The 15,633-nt window shown below is 59.6% G+C and overlaps 1 protein-coding gene across 8 annotated transcripts in view; it reads left to right on the top strand.

Annotated features, from left to right (window-relative positions):
* The first annotated feature begins 12,227 nt into the window (after positions 1-12,227).
* Positions 12,228-15,633, top strand: part of SLC45A4 (solute carrier family 45 member 4) — a 77,984-nt gene continuing 74,578 nt past the window's right edge. For 3 of the 8 annotated variants that reach the window (XR_013351963.1, XM_077847436.1, XM_077847430.1), the window contains exon 1: positions 14,370-14,509. Coding sequence is in view for 1 of the 8 variants with exons in the window: in XM_077847441.1 (XP_077703567.1) it covers positions 14,380-14,509 (130 nt within the window). In the remaining 7 variants the exon portion in view is untranslated. Of the gene's footprint in view, positions 12,340-13,170; positions 13,233-14,172; positions 14,510-15,340; positions 15,366-15,633 lie in introns of those variants that run through there. The other 5 variants (XM_077847433.1, XM_077847434.1, XM_077847432.1 and 2 more) reach the window with 5 other exon arrangements.

The following is a 15,633-nucleotide window of genomic DNA, read 5'->3' as shown; positions in this document are numbered from 1 at the left end:
CACGGGCCTAGACAGCAGCGCTGGCTCTGCCCACTGGCTGGGCCGCTCCGGGTCACGGTTTCCCCACATGAGCAAAGGGAGGAATGGTCGCCCGGTCCAACAAATGGGTTCTCAGAGGATGGAACAAGGGGTTGTAGTTGTGTGGCCCTGGCCCAAAGTACCCCCATCCTGCCTGCACCCCTGGCCTCCCTGCCCTGTCTGCAGGCTCAGGCCTCCCCCTCTGAGCCCTCTGCCTCCCTGCACCCCACCCTGCCTGCACCCCACCCTGCCTGCACCCCTGGCCTCCCTGTCCTGTCTGCAGGCTCAGGCCTCCCCCTTTGAGCCCACTGCTTCCCCACCCTGCCTGTGCCCCCACCCTGCCTGCACCCCCGGCCTCCCCGCTGTTGGGCCTCCAGATCTCCCCCTCCCCTCCGGTCCACGGCCTGGGAAGCAGCCCCTACCCCTCTGCCAACCTGCCTGTCACTCCCAGAGCCCACCTCCCCAGGGGCTGCCTGAGGTAGGATGGGGAGCAGTAGAACGGCAGGGGGCTATGCAGGGCCAGGACCTGGTCCCATCGTGCTCCAGGAAGGTGACACTCCAGCTCTGCCAAGGGTGCTGTGAAGTGGGCTGGACCAATGCCAGAGCCGAGGTCTGGGGCCAGGGACCCTGCACACGCCTGCTCCGGGCTGGGGCACAGCAGAGGGACCCCAAGGCCGAGGCCCGCCAGCTTGGGGTGGGGGCAGGGTACTGGAGGCCAGTGGGTCAAGTGCTCAGACACGGAGCCCTACCGTGTCCCAGGTCCCCACCGCAGGGCCCTTGCTGACCGTGGCCTTCTCGGGCTGGCCGTGCCCTCACCCACTCTGTGCCCTGGCCTCCACCCACCCTCCCTCGCCCATCAGCCATGCTTGTCACCTCCAGCACTCATTCCTTCCCCGTGTCTGCTGCATCTGGTCCTCCCAAGGTGGGTGTCCTCCGGGGCAGGGAGTGCTCGCCAAAGCAGTCCTCTGTCACCTGGCGGGAACCGGCTGGGGCCGCCTCCGGGCCGTGCACCGTGGCTCCCTGCCCCCATGAGCCTGGCCCGAAATGCTCCCTTGCTATGGCCTGACGCTGGCCAGTGCTCACTTTGGCCGCCTGACCCCCGTGCTCTGGGCCCCCCAGCCCCCCAGCCTCCGCTGGAATGGAACCCGGCTCAAAGCCTTCTCCAGTAAGCCTCTACTCCTGGGGCAGAAATATGTCCTGGTCCTTCCTGGGGATTGTCTTGTACAATGGAGACTTGACTGAACCAACTGGGACGTAGGAGGAGGTCCCTTCAGGGCTGGGACTGCAGCTGACGGAGCCTTGAGTCCGAAGCGCCTAGAACACAGAGCACGTGATTCGTGAATGAAAAGAGAGAGAAAGATGAATGGGGCTAAACTGCAGAGAAGAGACTCATGAGCCCTGAGCTCACCGCAGGCTTAGAGCTGCCCCACCGGCCTAAGAGCTCCAGCCCCCTGCTGAGTCCTGATCCCACCCACAGACTGACCCTGATCCACGCTGAGCTCGGAGTTCTAGTGACACACTGAGCTTTGATCCCCGTCCCAGAACGAACTCTCACCTTGTTCACAGACTGAGGCTTGACCCTTGACACAAACTGCGTCTTGATCTCGATCACACACTGAACCTTGACCCTGGTCACACAGAGTCCTGGTCCTACTTACATACTGAGCCCTAGTCCTGGTCACACACTGTAACCTGATCCTGGCCACACACGGATGTTGACTCTGACCACACTCTGAGCCCTCTTATTGGTCACACTCTGAGTCCTGATCCTAGTCACACACTGAGCCCTGAGCCCTGTTCACATTTAGAGGTATAACCTCGGTCAGGCACTGAATCCTGACCCTTGTCGCATACTAAGCCTTGACCCTACCGTCAATTTCTCACTGGCTCTAGTTTAACTGACTGAATGCTGACCGTTTGCTCTGTGACTGAGCCTGGCCCCGTGCACTAGTCGTGTCATGACCCCCTTATATCTGTCTGCCCCACCCCTTCCTTACCAAGCAGCCTGAAGAAAGAGGTCTCAGCCGAGTTCCACCCTGGCCCCCAGCTCTGAACCCAGATCGGAGGTGGGCCTGGGAGTGGTTCCCCAGGACGACAGGTTAGGGAGAGACTGAGCCATGCACCTCTCCCTGGCACCTGCTGCCTCCCTCCACCCTTCCCAGCTGGCCCGGCCGCCCCTCCTGCTCCCTCCTCACCTCCAGCATGCTGTTAGGGGGATGACCCTGGGAACATGGCCCAAACACTCAGAGCTCCTTGGAGCTGGAGGAGTCAGCGAACACCATGGAAAACAGGCCTCCTGGCACCACTGCCTTGCAAAATGGGGTCAGGCCTCTGTGCAGCCTGCCGCTCTTGGCTCTGGACTCCGGTTACCCCCAGCAACCTCGCCTGGGCTTTCCCACCTCAAGGTCAGACAATACCTACCCTGCCACAGGCAGCCGCCCAACACCTTGATTCAAATGACATTCCATTAGCACTTCATTGCTTTTGGCTTCAGGATTATTCCCTCCCACTTTTTTTTTTTTAAAGAAACCACAGTTTGTGCAGCACCTATTACGAGCCCAGCCCAGTGTGAGTACTGAGGGGGCCACAGCAAGGCTGCCTGCATGACCGGAGGCGGACTCCCCACCCACACTTTCTGGGGTTTCTCATCAGCGCCTGGGCACTGGGGTCCGAGCACCCCATTTCAAAGCTGAGAAAACTGAGGCTGAAGGAGGTTTAGACACACCTTCACGGCGAGTAATGACTCCGCTGCCCTGTCCCATCCCGCAGTCAGCCTGTGGCTTGGGTGTTGATGCAGAATCGAGCCACTGCCCGGCTCACCGTCACCTATGGGGCCCCCTGCACTGTCACCGAAGCACCCTGGGGGCTCCCTGCCCTGCTTCCCCCCTGTAAAGTTTGCTGTGCTCCTCCGACGCCCAGACCCCCCTCACCCCACTCAGTGGGCTTCCTGCGACTCGGCTGTGGGTGGCAGCTCCCCTTCCCGCCACTCCTCGGCTTTTTCTTGCTGGTGTTTGGAGCCATCACTGTTGGTTGCTAGGTCTCCGCACCAGAATGGAAGCTCCCGGAGAGTGAGGACTCGGTGTGTGTGGTGCACACCTGTGCACCTCACGGACAGCCTGTACTATTTGCTGGAGGAACGACCACGTGGATGCATGCGCAGGTGTGTACGCCCTCAGGAGGGCAGCGGGGCCAGGGTGTGCGCATTGGGCTCACTTCTAAAGGGTGGCTCTAACTGGCGTGGCCTGGGGGGGGGGGCTGCTTCCTGTAAAGCATCCGAACCCTGCACCCCGGCAAAGGGGCATCTGTGAGCAGGGCCGGCATCTGCCCCCTGCCTCCACATCCCCTCGTTCCCTGATCCTGCATTGTGCCAGGCTCGGCCCTGGCAACCCTGGGCCCCGGGGACCAACGAAGCAGGACAGAGACCATCCTGCATGGCCGAGAGGGGTGCAGGGTTGGTGGCCGGGGCAAGGGAGAGGGCCCAGCAGGCAGGGCCGGGGAGAGCTGCAGCAGGGGCCTCCTCGGGGCGTGTTCAGGGTGGGGGCGGAGGGGCACAGCCCGGCCCCCCATGGGAGACAGTCTGGCTTCCGGGGTGGACATCCTTGGGGCTGTCCCTTCCCTCCTTCAGGTTTCTCCAAGTCCCCTCACCTGCGATCTTGCCTGATGCCCCCCTCGGGCTTCCCCCCACTTCTTGGTCTGCACAGAACCTGTCACCACCTCACTCACCACCTGACTTGCCGTGCACGGTCTCTTCTCCCTAGGACGCGGCTTGCAGGAGGAGGGACTGTGTTGGTCTGTTTTCTCGGTGCTGCTGGCACAGCATCTGTGTCGGCGGCTGGCACAGAGTAGGTGCTCAGTCAATGGTTATTGAGTAAACAACTGTGTGGAAACACGGGGCAGCCCTTGGCACCCAGGCAGTTTTCGGGAAGGGTTGGCACGGGTGCAACTGCACCCTTGTGTGAGCTCACACCCTCCCCTTGCCTCCTGGGTACCCATCTGCAAAACGGGGACAAAACTCATCTGACCCCATTAGGGTTCCTGTGAGGTTCAGTGAGACACGGACAGAAAAATACTTTGTGAAGTGTACATTGCTCTGTAAATGGTGATTCAAGGCACAATCAAAGCCCGGCTTTATTTTTGGTGTGCGCTGGGGGAGAGGCAGGAATTACCATGCACTTGTGTGGTCTGGAAGGCTTCCTGGAGGAGGTGCCCCAAGGAGGAGAAACGACACTGCTGGAAAGAGGAACAGTGTGAGCAAAGGCAGGAGGTCAGAGGGTCGGCCCGGGGGTGCTGCCATCCAAGCAGGGGTGCCAGTGAGAGTCCTGAGTCGAGGCTGGGCTGAGGGCTGCCACTGAGCTGGAGCAGCCCAGGGGCCCACTGTGCACTATTGACGTCAGCAGGTGGGGCCTATGCCTTGGGCCGTGGGTGGGTTGGCCCCATGCATCACCTGCTTTCACCCTTCACTCCGAGAAGTTCTGCTAGACGCCCCACCCTGCCACCTGCCAGGGCAGCTGGCTCCCTGCCTCGTCTCCAGGTCACCCTGGTCATCTGGTTCCCGGCTGGGCTGAAGGGAGCCTGGCTCTGCCCCCCTCCCTCCCTCACTGTGCTGGCAGGTGCACTCACAGTGCAGAGCAGATGCCGCAGTGCCTCCCCACTCTGATGGGCCAGGAGCTCCTCGCAAGCCCTCAACCTTGGTCAGAGGGCACAAGGACGCAGAGCCAGGCAGCCTGGGTTCAAGTCCCAGCTCGGTTACTTACCTGCCATATGACAGCAGGCCTGCCACCTGACATCTCTGCGCTTCGGCTTCCTCTTCCAGCAGAAGTGCACCCAAGTGCCGTGTGCAGGGCTTGGTCAGTGCTCCGTCCCTTACAGTGCCATCCCCCATGGCCCGGGCTCTTGAGTCAAGCCAGGCCTGAACTTGTGCACCCATTTTACAGATGAGGAAACCAAGGCACAGAGCAGCAAAGAGACTCATTGGCAGCTGGGCCCAGCTGCATAATTTTTAGGCCAGCGTCAGACGAAGAAACGGGGATCCTGGTCCATCAATAAGCTCTTAGCGATTACAAAACAGCATTTGGCAGAGCATGAAACCAAACGTGGGGCCCTTTTGAGCAAGGTGAGCCATGTGCAGCCGGCAAGGAAGGGATGAAGCTGGGGCTTGAGCCCAAGGAGGCTGGCCCCCAGCTGTCCCCATTCCAGGACTCCTGGGTCCCCTCTAAAGGAGGCCGGTGGGCCCAGGAGCCACTTCCTCCAGGAACTGCAGGTAGCATGTAAGACAACCACAGAGAAGGCACAGCACAGAGACTTACCATGTGCCCTCTCCTCAGACCCTGGATGGTGGGGTGGCGGGGGGAACCTGCTGTCCCCTGCAGCCCATCCCCACTTGAGGCCTTCCCCCGCCCGACCCTCCTCATCTGGTCCCGGACAAGCTGGCCAGGCATTCCCTGGCACCTGCCGCTCCCAGGCTGGAAGGCCCTCCCCCATTCCGTGTGGAAACCCTGCAGGTCTGCCCCGGCTGGGAAGGTCAGTGCTGTGCTGAGGGCCACAGCTGGTCTCCCCAGGGTCACAGCCACTCACTGAGCACGGCCTGGCCTGGGTGCCCACGAGGCCTCTGTGCAACCCTTCCTCATGCTCCTCACTGCCCTGTCCCCCAGGCACAGATGTCTTGTCCACCGCACAGATAAGGACACGAAGGCTGAGAGGGGGTGGGGTCACCCAGGACACTGGGGATGTAGGATGGCCTAGAAGAAGCCTGAACCTCTTCTTTTTTTTTTTTTTTAAAGATTTATTTATTTATTTTATGATAGACGTAGAGAGAGAGAAGCAGAGACACAGGAGGAGGGAGAAGCAGGCTCCATGCCGGGAGCCCGACGTGGGACTCGATCCCGGGACTCCAGGATCACGCTCTGGGCCAAAGGCAGGTGCTAAACTGCTGAGCCACCCAGGGCTCCCCACCTGAACCTCTTCTGAAGACACACAGTGGCCCCAGTGTCCACATGACCCAGGTAGTTGTATCACCCTAGGTGGACATACGACCCTAGGGCGCCCTATGACCAGGCAGCCATATGACACCAGGTGATTGTATCACTCCAAGAAGCCCTATGACCTTAAGAAGCCATATTGACCCCAAGAAGCCATATGACCCTGGTAAGCCGTATGACCTTGGGCAGCCATATAACTCCAGGTAACCAGATGACCCTGAGAAACCATACCTTAGAAAGCTGTATAACCCTGCATAGGCATATGACCCCGGGAAGCTGCACAACCTCGGGAAGCTGCATGACCTGGAACGTCTGTAGGAGCTCAGGTGGCTGCACGACCTGGACAGCTGTATGACCCTGCATGACAGTACGTCCCCAGGTATCTTTATGATTTTGGGTGCTGTATGACCCCAGACATCTCTATGGCTCTGGGTAGCCACAGACCCCTGAGAAGCTGTGGGACCCCAGGCACTTCTTTTTTTTTTTTTTTTTTTTTTGACCCCAGGCACTTCTACGCCCCACGCAGCCTGCTGCTCTCTTGCCAATTCCAGTGCCTGGAGGTCCTGTCATAGACTTGTCCCCCTGGAACTGAGGCTATTCTGAAGGCCATTCACTGCTCAGGACACCTGGGCAGGCCTGGTCCTTTCAGGCCTCACGTCCCATCATGGGCACCTGGGGTGCTCGGCCTTGCTCTAAGGTCTGGGACCTATAGGACCCTGTGTCTCAGGAAGTCTGCACTCCACGCTGGGGGGCCCATCCTCTCCATTTTGCCTGGGGACTCACAGAGATGAGGTATTTCCCCCAAGGTCACACTGCGGGAAGTGGCAGGGCTGGAAATCTGTCCCTGGGCTCTCTGCTCTCTCCATCACACCTAAACTCTCAAGAAAGTGGGGAGCAGGGAAGGAGGGCGCCGTCAGGTAGACCGGGAGAACTAGTGGAATCAGGCCCGGCTCAGAATACCTGCTGATAACTGAGCATGCTAATTGAAATACTGGGTTTTGCAAGAGTTTGTTTTAGAAAGTGTTATTGCTCAGGGGCGCCTGGGCAGCACAGTCGGTTAAGCATCCAACTCTTGGTTTCCAGGTCGTGATCTCAGGGTCATAAGATTGAGCCCCACGCTGAGCCCCTTGGGCTCTGCACCCAGGGCAGAGTCTGCTTCAGACTCTCCTCTCCCTCTGCCCCCCACCCCAAGCAATGCTCTCTTTCTCTCTATGAAATAAATTTTTGTATAAAAAAATTTTTATTTATTTATTTATTTCAGAGAGAGAGAGAACAAGCATGAGCAGGGGGAGGGGTAGAGGGAGAAGCAGGCTCCCTGCAGAGCAGGGAGCCTAACGTGGGGCTCCATCCCGGGACCCTGAAATCCTGACCTGAGCTGAAGGCAGACGCTTCACCGACTGAGCCACCCAGGTGCCTGTCACATAAATAAATCTTAAAAAAAAAAAAAAAAAAAAAGTGTTATTGCTTAAAAAGGAAGGAGAGCTTTGCAAAGGATGGGAGGAAGCATCCCCTGAGGACCGCGGTCTTGGCTTCTACACTCGCTTCTGTCTGCAGGCTGCACTGGCCTCACCCCCAGGGGTACACACTGCAGCCTCAGCGGAGGGCTCAGGTCAGATCTCTGAAGGGACCAGTGAGGCCTAGGAGGGGCCCGGTGCACAGTAGGCCCTCGGTGACGAGCCAGGTTGCTGTTGGTAAAAACAGTGAAGCTGAGTGGTCCCAGGTAGCTGAGTTCCACACAGGCCACCCCCTGCCCTGTCCAGCCCTGGGAACTTGAAGGTCACTGTTTATCAGCCACTTAGATGGCACTCACTGGCCTCTACAGATGCGAACTCATCCATTTCCAGTAACAGCCCAGTGAGGCAGGTGCTCTCCCTCTGTCCTTCAGGGGGCTAAGGACACCCAGGTCCAGTGAGCCGAGGTGACCCGTCCAAGGTCACCAGGCTGGTGAGTGGCAGGGCCAGGATGTCAGCCCAGGCAGGCAAGGGCATGTCTGTGCTCACAACTTCCACCCTCTCCAGGTAAGGTCCATTCCACTTCGTAGGCTGAGGCTTATTTACAGCGAGGTCAAAGTTCAAACCCAGGCCCTGTGACCCCCGGCCCCAAACCTTTCTGCTGATTCCCTTCCATTTCCCCAACCCTGACCTGCCCCAAATCCTGCCCTCCCAGGCCAGCACTCCTGTCCTCTCTGCCTCCCGGTGCCAGGGTCCGGGGTGCCAAAGGTTACAGGGGCCTCGTGCCTTCTGCAGGTGTCCTCAATCTGGTGGGGTCACACGATGACCACGAAAGCTCTGGAGCCATAGAGGCGTGGGACTGCGGGGAACCCCTAGAGCGCTGGGTCCGGCGTCCAGCAAGTGCCTGGCCAAGGTGGCTTCACATGGTTTCAGGATTCTGTGGACGCTGCAGTGGTTCTCCAGGGGCCCTCGTTAAGAGGTGCCTTTTCTCTCTTTCTGTCCCCGCTACCTGCAAACGTGTCTGCAGCCCCACTGTGGGCTGCCCTGGGACACAGCAATGGACCTGACCTGGTGCCAGCCCCGTGGGCAGGGCTTGCAGACCACCAGAGGGACAGACGTGCCCAATTACAGTCGGGAATGAGCTATGAAGGGGCAGAGTGCCTCAGAGCTCCTGGGAACGAGCCACTCACTCCTGTAAGGCGGGCTTCCTGGAAGGGGAAAATCCTGGGAAGTCTCTGAAAATGGTCAAGGTTACCATTTTATCAGTTCTTAGGCCCCGGGGGTCCATGGATGAGAAGGACACAACTCTGCTCCAAGGGACCCCAGGTGAGGTAGGGACAAGACAAGGTCGCAGAAGGGATGGAGATGTCATGCCCTGGCTTCTGGCTTCCCTCGAGTGTCCCAGGGGTCACTGTGCTGACAAATGAGGATGCAGGATGGGCTCCATAATTTGTTAGAAATTAAGAATTTTTATTTTTTTAAAGATTTTATTTATTTATTTATGATAGACACAGAAAGAGGCAGGCAGAGACATAGGCAGAGGGAGAAGCAGGCTCCATGCAGGGAGCCTGACGTGGGACTCCATCCTGGGTCTCCAGGATCACGCCCTGGGCTGAAGGCAGATGCTCAACCGCTGAGCCACCCAGGCATCCCAGAAATTAAGAATTTTTAAAGGGATACCCTGGTGGCTTAGTGGTTGAGCATCTGTGCCTTTGGCTCAGGGCATGATCCCGGGGTCCTGGGATCGAGTCCCACATCGGGGTCCCCACAGGGAGCCTGCTTCTCCCTCTGCCTGTGTCTCTGTCTCTCTGTGTCTCTCATGAATATAAATAAATACAATCTTTAAAAAAATGAAAATTTAAAAAAAAGATTTATGTATTTTTTTTCAGAGAGAGAGAGAGGTAGAGAGAGAGACAGAGTGTACTTGAGCGGCGGGGGGGTGGTTGGGCAGAGGGAGAAGGGAAGCAGACTCTCCACTGAGCAGGAGCCCACACATGGGGGGGGTCCATCCCCCAGATCATGACCTGAGCGGAAACCAAGAGTCGGATGCTCAACGGACTGAGCCACCCAGGCACCCCAGAAATTAAGAATTTAAAGACAGGACAGCCTGGGTGGCTCAGCAGTTCCGTGGCGCCTTCAGCCCGGGGCGTGACCCTGGAGACCCAGGATCGAGTCCCACATCGGGCTCCCTGCATGGAGCCTGCTTCTCCCTCTGCCTGTGTCTCTGCCTCTCTCTCTCTCTGTCTCTCATAAATAAATAAAATCTTAAAAAAAAAAAAAAAAGAATTTAAAGACAGTCACAGCAGAGCTTTCAACCAGTCACAGAGTGCTTCTGAGGTTGCACACCTGTGACAGGTACGGGCCCAGGCACGCCCTGCTCTGGAGCCAGACCAGAGTCCAGGTCTTTCTGAGTCTGGGGCAAGGGGGCTTCCTACAGGTCAAGCTCTGTCCTCACAGGATTGGGGGGGGGGGGTGTCTGTGGTTAAGGAGGGAGTGAGGAGAAGCTGTAGGGCTTTGCAGCCCGTCCCTCCTCCCCCAACCCCTGGCGGTTGGAGGGAAGTGGGCACGAGCTACAGACATATTTTACCCTCAGGCTGCTGTGGCAAGACTACGCAGACCAGGCAGCTCAAACATCTGACACTTAGTTCTCACACTTCTGGATGCTGGGAAATCCTAGATCAGGGTGCCCGCGTGCTTGGGTCCTGGGGACGGCCTCCTCATCCGGCCTTCCTTGGTGCAGGTACACAAAAGGATAGGAAAGGAGCTTTCTTTTGTCTCTACTTCTTTTAAAGATTTATTGATTTATTCACAAGAGACACAGAGACACAGGCAGAGGGAGAAGCAGGCTCCATGCAGGGAGCCCGATGCTGGACTCGATCCCGGGACCCCAGGATGATGCCCTGAACTGAAGGCAGACGCTCAACTGCTGAGCCACCCAGGTGTCCCTCTCTTGTCTCTTCTTATAAGGGCCCTATGGGATCCCTGGGTGGCGCAGCGGTTTAGCGCCTGCCTTTGGCCCAGGGCGCGATCCTGGAGACCCAGGATCGAATCCCACGTCGGGCTCCCGGTGCATGGAGCCTGCTTCTCCCTCTGCCTGTGTCTCTGCCTCTCTCTCTCTCACTGTGTGCCTATCATAAATAAATAAAAAATTAAAAAAAAAAAAAAAAAAAAAAAAAAAAAAAAAAAAAGGGCCCTAATCCATCAGTAGGATTCCAGCCTCATAATCTAATAACTCCCTAAAGGTCCCCACCTCCAAATGTCAGCTCCTGACATTTGGGTGAGAGCTTCTCCATGAGTTTTAGGGGAACACAAACACGCCTTCTACAACCGACACCCTTCTTGGTAGTGGCAGCGGGACAAGGGCCCCAGCTGGTGAGGCCAGGAGGGATCTCTGGCAGAGTGGCCCTGCCCCACCCACCCTCATGCACACGTGCACGCGTGCGAGCACACAGGCATACATACCTGCGCACGCACATGTGTGGTGACCTTGCTCTCTGCCCATTCTCTGTGTCAACCTCCAGATTGTAGAAGTAAATTAATCTGATGTTTAAATTTTATTCACATGAAAGCTTGTGCAGACACCTGTGTACACGCATTCGTTTGCTTTTTCAGAAACATTGACCTCCGAGGAGCAGATCCTGTGCTGGGCTTCCCGGCAGCAGCCACCAGCAAGCATTCCTTTATCATCTGTGCTTCCCGTTCTGCTGTAAGGATCCCTGAGATGGGAGGGCGGATGCTCTAGTCCCAGCATCTGGCAGGGCACATGGCACACAGTAGGCACTCGGTAGTCGGTTGCTGAATGAACGAAAATAAAGTAGATTTGGTAAGTAGCAGCATTTGATGTGTAGGGAATAATTAAAGTTATTAAGTCCTTACTCTGTACTCCTTACTGTACCAAGTTTTTAAAAAACGAGTCATTTAATCCCCATGACAACCTGGTGACCTAGGTGTTATTAGAAGGCTCATTTACAAATGAAGGCTCTGACAGATTAAAAAAGGTGCCCAACGTCACAGCATCTCTGGGATTGTCTCTGCCTCCATCCTCCGGCCATAGGAGCCAAAAACGCAACAGAGGAGGTAGATAGTTATGAGGCACACACCACGTCTCGGGGACCACGCTGGGCTCCTTATGCACAGCCACTGATGTTCTTATTAACCCCTCGCTGAAGTATGACATGCACACCCATGTAACCAGCCCCCACATGAAGAAATGGCATCTTAAGCACCCAGACACTCTTGGCTTCCTCTTCCTGGCTCTGGCATGTCTCCCTTTAATGTTAACCACTATCCTGACTTCTATATGAACATCTACCACTTTACATACATGGAACCCTATATGCTTTGGGGTCTGGCTTTTCTTTCTTCAAAATCATGGGTGAGAGTCCTCCGTGCTGTATGCGGGTGTAGATTAGCCACAGCCATGTGGTCCTTCACTGCACCAACAGGAGAACGCAGTCCAGATATCTGTTCTATGGTCGATGGCCATTTGGGTCCCAGCCCACGTTGGGTTATTACCAACAGTGCTGCTGCGAACAGAAGGAGGATCACACAGGTACCCATCTCGGAAGGGGCACTGCGAGGTCCCGGGGTTTGCACATCCCCGGGAGCGCTTGTGCACAGACTTCAGCAGAGGCATCATCCTGCACCCCCACCAGCGGTGTGAGAGAGTTCCAGTTGCTCCACTTCCTCACCAACACTTGATATCGTCGGATTTTCCCATCCTGAGTGTTCTGGAAGGTGTGCGGTGCACCCTATCCCTCTAGATCCCTCCAGCGGCCCCTGGGGACGGATCCGTGCGTTGCTCTCAGAGGCGCGGTGGTTCGTTCGCAGCCGCTTGCACCCTGGCGAGGAGGGCACTGGGCTGAGGCCCGTTAGATCGTCGGTCTGTGCGGGTCAGGCTGCCTCCCTCGACCTCGTCTCCCCGCCTCCGGGGTGGGGGTGGGGGTGGGGGCGGGGCCCATCCTTGGGCCTGTAGCCATCGCGCGCGAGGAGCGCTGCGGGATCGGTGTCCGGGCTGGCCTGGGTCCTGCCCCACTCCCTAGAGGGGGCGCAGGGGGCGCGGGATGGGGTGCGGGGGGACGGCCCACCGCCTGGCAGGGGTTCCAGGACCGAGACCCGCCGCGGGAGGCCGGGAAGGCGTCCTCCGCAGCACCTGGGGGCGGACCCCCGCCCCCCCATCCGGCTCGGAGCGGGCGGGGAGGAGCGAGCTCCGGGCGGGGCGAGGCTGCCGGGGGCCGTCGGCGGGGAGGTGAGCGGGGGAGGGGCGCGGGCGGCGGCGCCGGGAGCCGGGGCTGGGGGCGCGCGGACGCCCCTCCCCCGAGCAGGGAGGCGGGACGCGGCGGGGGGCGGGGCCGGGGGCGGGCCCCGGGCCGGCGGGGGCGGGGCCGCGCGGTGGGCGGGGCGCGCGGCGGCCAATGGGCGCGCGCGCGGCCGGCCCCGCCCCCGCCTCCCGCGGCGGCTGCTGCATAGTCATGAGCGCAGGCCGGCGCTGCGTCAGCGGAAGCGGCGCGCGGCGGCTGTTTCCGACCCGATAAAGCGGCGTTGTCCCCGCGCGCCGGCCGCAGCCTCGCAGCGCCCCGTCCGCGCCCGCGTCGCCCGCTCCCTGCCCGCCCGGCCGGCCGGCCGACCGCAGCCGCCGCCGGGCCCCGCCGCCGCCCCGCCGCCCCGCCGCCCCGCCGCCGCCCCCGCGCCCGGGGCCCCGCGCCCCCGCCGCCTCCGCCCGGCCCGGCCCGGCCCGGCCGCCCCGCCGCGCCGCCGCCCCCGCGGCCCCGGCCGGAGGAGACAGGTGAGCGGCCGCCTCGCCCGCCCGCCCGGGCCCCACCTGGGCGCCCGCACCTGCCGCCTCCCGCCCCCGCCCCCGCCCCCGCGCGGCCCGGCCTCCGGCTCCCCGCCCGCCCGCTCCGCGCCCGCCCGCCGGCACCTCGTCCCCGGGGAGGGACCCCCCTCCTCCTGCCCTTCCTCCTCCTCCTCCTCCTCTTCCCCACCCGCCGGGCCCCCCCCTCCCCGGGCTGCACCTGCCGGAGCCTCCCGGCCCCCCCCCCCCCCGTCCCCGCTCGCTCACGCTTCTCTGCCCGGAGGGGAGCCTCGCGCCCTTGCCCCGTCCCTGCCCCCGCCCCCGCCCCCGCCCCGCCGGCCTAACCTCCATCCATCCATCCATCCGTCTCGCGACTTCTGAGAGTCCAGCCCGGCCCCCTCTGTCTCGGCCTGCCCCCCTGCGCCCCCCTGCACACGCACACCCTCAGCACGCCCATCCAGTACTGCACACCTCGGCTCCGAGCTGCGCCCCCGGGCCGTGCCTGTCTTACGGGCATGGCCCCCAGTCCGTCCCTGTGAAGGCACCTTGAGCCCCCGTGGCCAGGCTGGTGCCCGGAGGACACGGGCCAGTGCATCCGTGCATCCAGGTTGGAGCCCCTGCCCTGCACCTTTCTCTGCATCTCAGCCCCGTTTTCCCTTTAGCCGCCCCCCCCCCCCCCCCCCCGCAGCAGAGCAGCTCCTCCTCCTCCTGGAGTTCTCGAATTTAACCCATTCCTCCCTAAGGTGTGTTGCTCTTGACCGGGTTATTGGGGAGCACTTTGGCCTTTCCGAGGGAGACCTATCAGAATATGGGGGGCGGGCGGGTGGTTTGGAAAAAGCCCAGCCCTCTCGTGAGATTATCTGTAAAGATTCTAGAAAGTGGTGGGGTGCGGGGGGAGGGGCAAGGTTGCTAGGGAGAAGTAGGAAGGGGCCCTGGATCTCCTGGGGAGAGTGTTTTGTTTTTACAACGGGGGCGCTGATGGGTCAGACCAGCCACCCAGCCCCTTCGGATACCTTCGCCAACTCCTGCAAAAGGGGCCTTGGTGCTTGTGGTTATTGGGGCGTCTCCTCGCCCTAGGGCTCTGGGAAGGGAGGAGGGTTTGGAGGATGAGTGACTGAAGCAGTTGTTGTGGGGTCAAATGATTGTGAGAATCGAAGCCTGTTTCTGCTGGAGAAACCCAGGTCGGATCTTGCCAGGGGTATGTGTATGTGCCCCGCACTTTCCTTCTCTACGACCATCTCACTCCCCGGCCACGGACAGACAGACAGGTAGGGCGTGGGTCAATCTGTCCTCTCTATCATTTTGTGCTTGGAGAGAAAAGGGAAGAAAATGAAAAGCCGGAAGGATCGGTTTATTGATTAAGAGGTGTAGTAAGTGGTTGGGTATCAGAAACTGTAATCCCTGACCTCCTTTAAAAAAATATGAGTAATTTCCTTGCTCTTCTAGATCCGAATTAAGTATGAAAAGAGTTTATTTAAGGCTTGGGGAGGAGATTTTTGCAGAATCCGCCTGAAGTTGAGTAGTGGCAGCGTCTGTAGCCTGGAGCTCTGCAGGCCCCAGGTGGAAAGACCCAGGCTTGATCAAGATCTCAAGTGCTCTCGGGTGAGAGGGTGGGGAAATAGATTGTCTTAAAAATCAGGAATTTCAGTCGCTTGCAGGCTAATTGTTTTTATGGGCAGCAGCTGTAAAGGAAAGGCGTGGATCTTTTGAGATGCATTTGGAATGCATATTAGGTATTTAGTGGTGCTTTTTCGTGGCCTGGGTGCCCCCCAGGGGAGGCTGCCCACCCGCTCGGTGGGGGTGGTGGTGGCGAGCGTAGTGCCTGCTTCCGTTGCAGACCAGAGTGTTGCAGCCTTGGCCCCTGTCGCATCGTGGGGAAAGCGGAGCAGAGATTGGACTGGGTGAGCTCCAAGGTGGCTTGCAGCTTTCAACATCCTGGGGCTCTTTCTGTTCTTCAACTTTGCTTATTGGAGAGGAGGGGAGCTGGGAAGGGGCGGGAGGAGCCTGGGAAAGGGGCCCTGCCCTCTTCGAGTCCGGAGATCCCTCCCTGCAGGTCTGCGGGGGAGGAGGGGCTGCGGCAGCGGCAGCTCCCCCATCCCCGGTGGAGGAAAGGAGTCCAGGAAGGTATTTTGGTCAGCGATTAGGCTGCTTGATGCCGGACTGGTTTTATCTGTGTTGTCAGAGGGATGGCGGGGAGAAGCGCGGGGGGCTGCGCCGGGGTCTGGGCTCTGCTGTTTCTCCCCGTCTCCGGGGTCCCTGTTCGTCCCTGTCCCCCATCTGCACCCTGTGCCCCGTCTCCCGTCTGCTCGGCCCTCAAGCCCCTGGAGCCCAGCCCCCGCGGAGCCGTTAGGGGTGCTTCTCGCGGCCTGGCGTGGGGTGAGGTGGCTGGCGA

Source organism: Canis aureus, chromosome 14, assembly GCF_053574225.1.
Source record: "Canis aureus isolate CA01 chromosome 14, VMU_Caureus_v.1.0, whole genome shotgun sequence".
In the NCBI taxonomy this organism is placed as follows: domain Eukaryota; kingdom Metazoa; phylum Chordata; class Mammalia; order Carnivora; family Canidae; genus Canis; species Canis aureus.
This window is presented reverse-complemented; position numbering and strand designations above follow the sequence as displayed.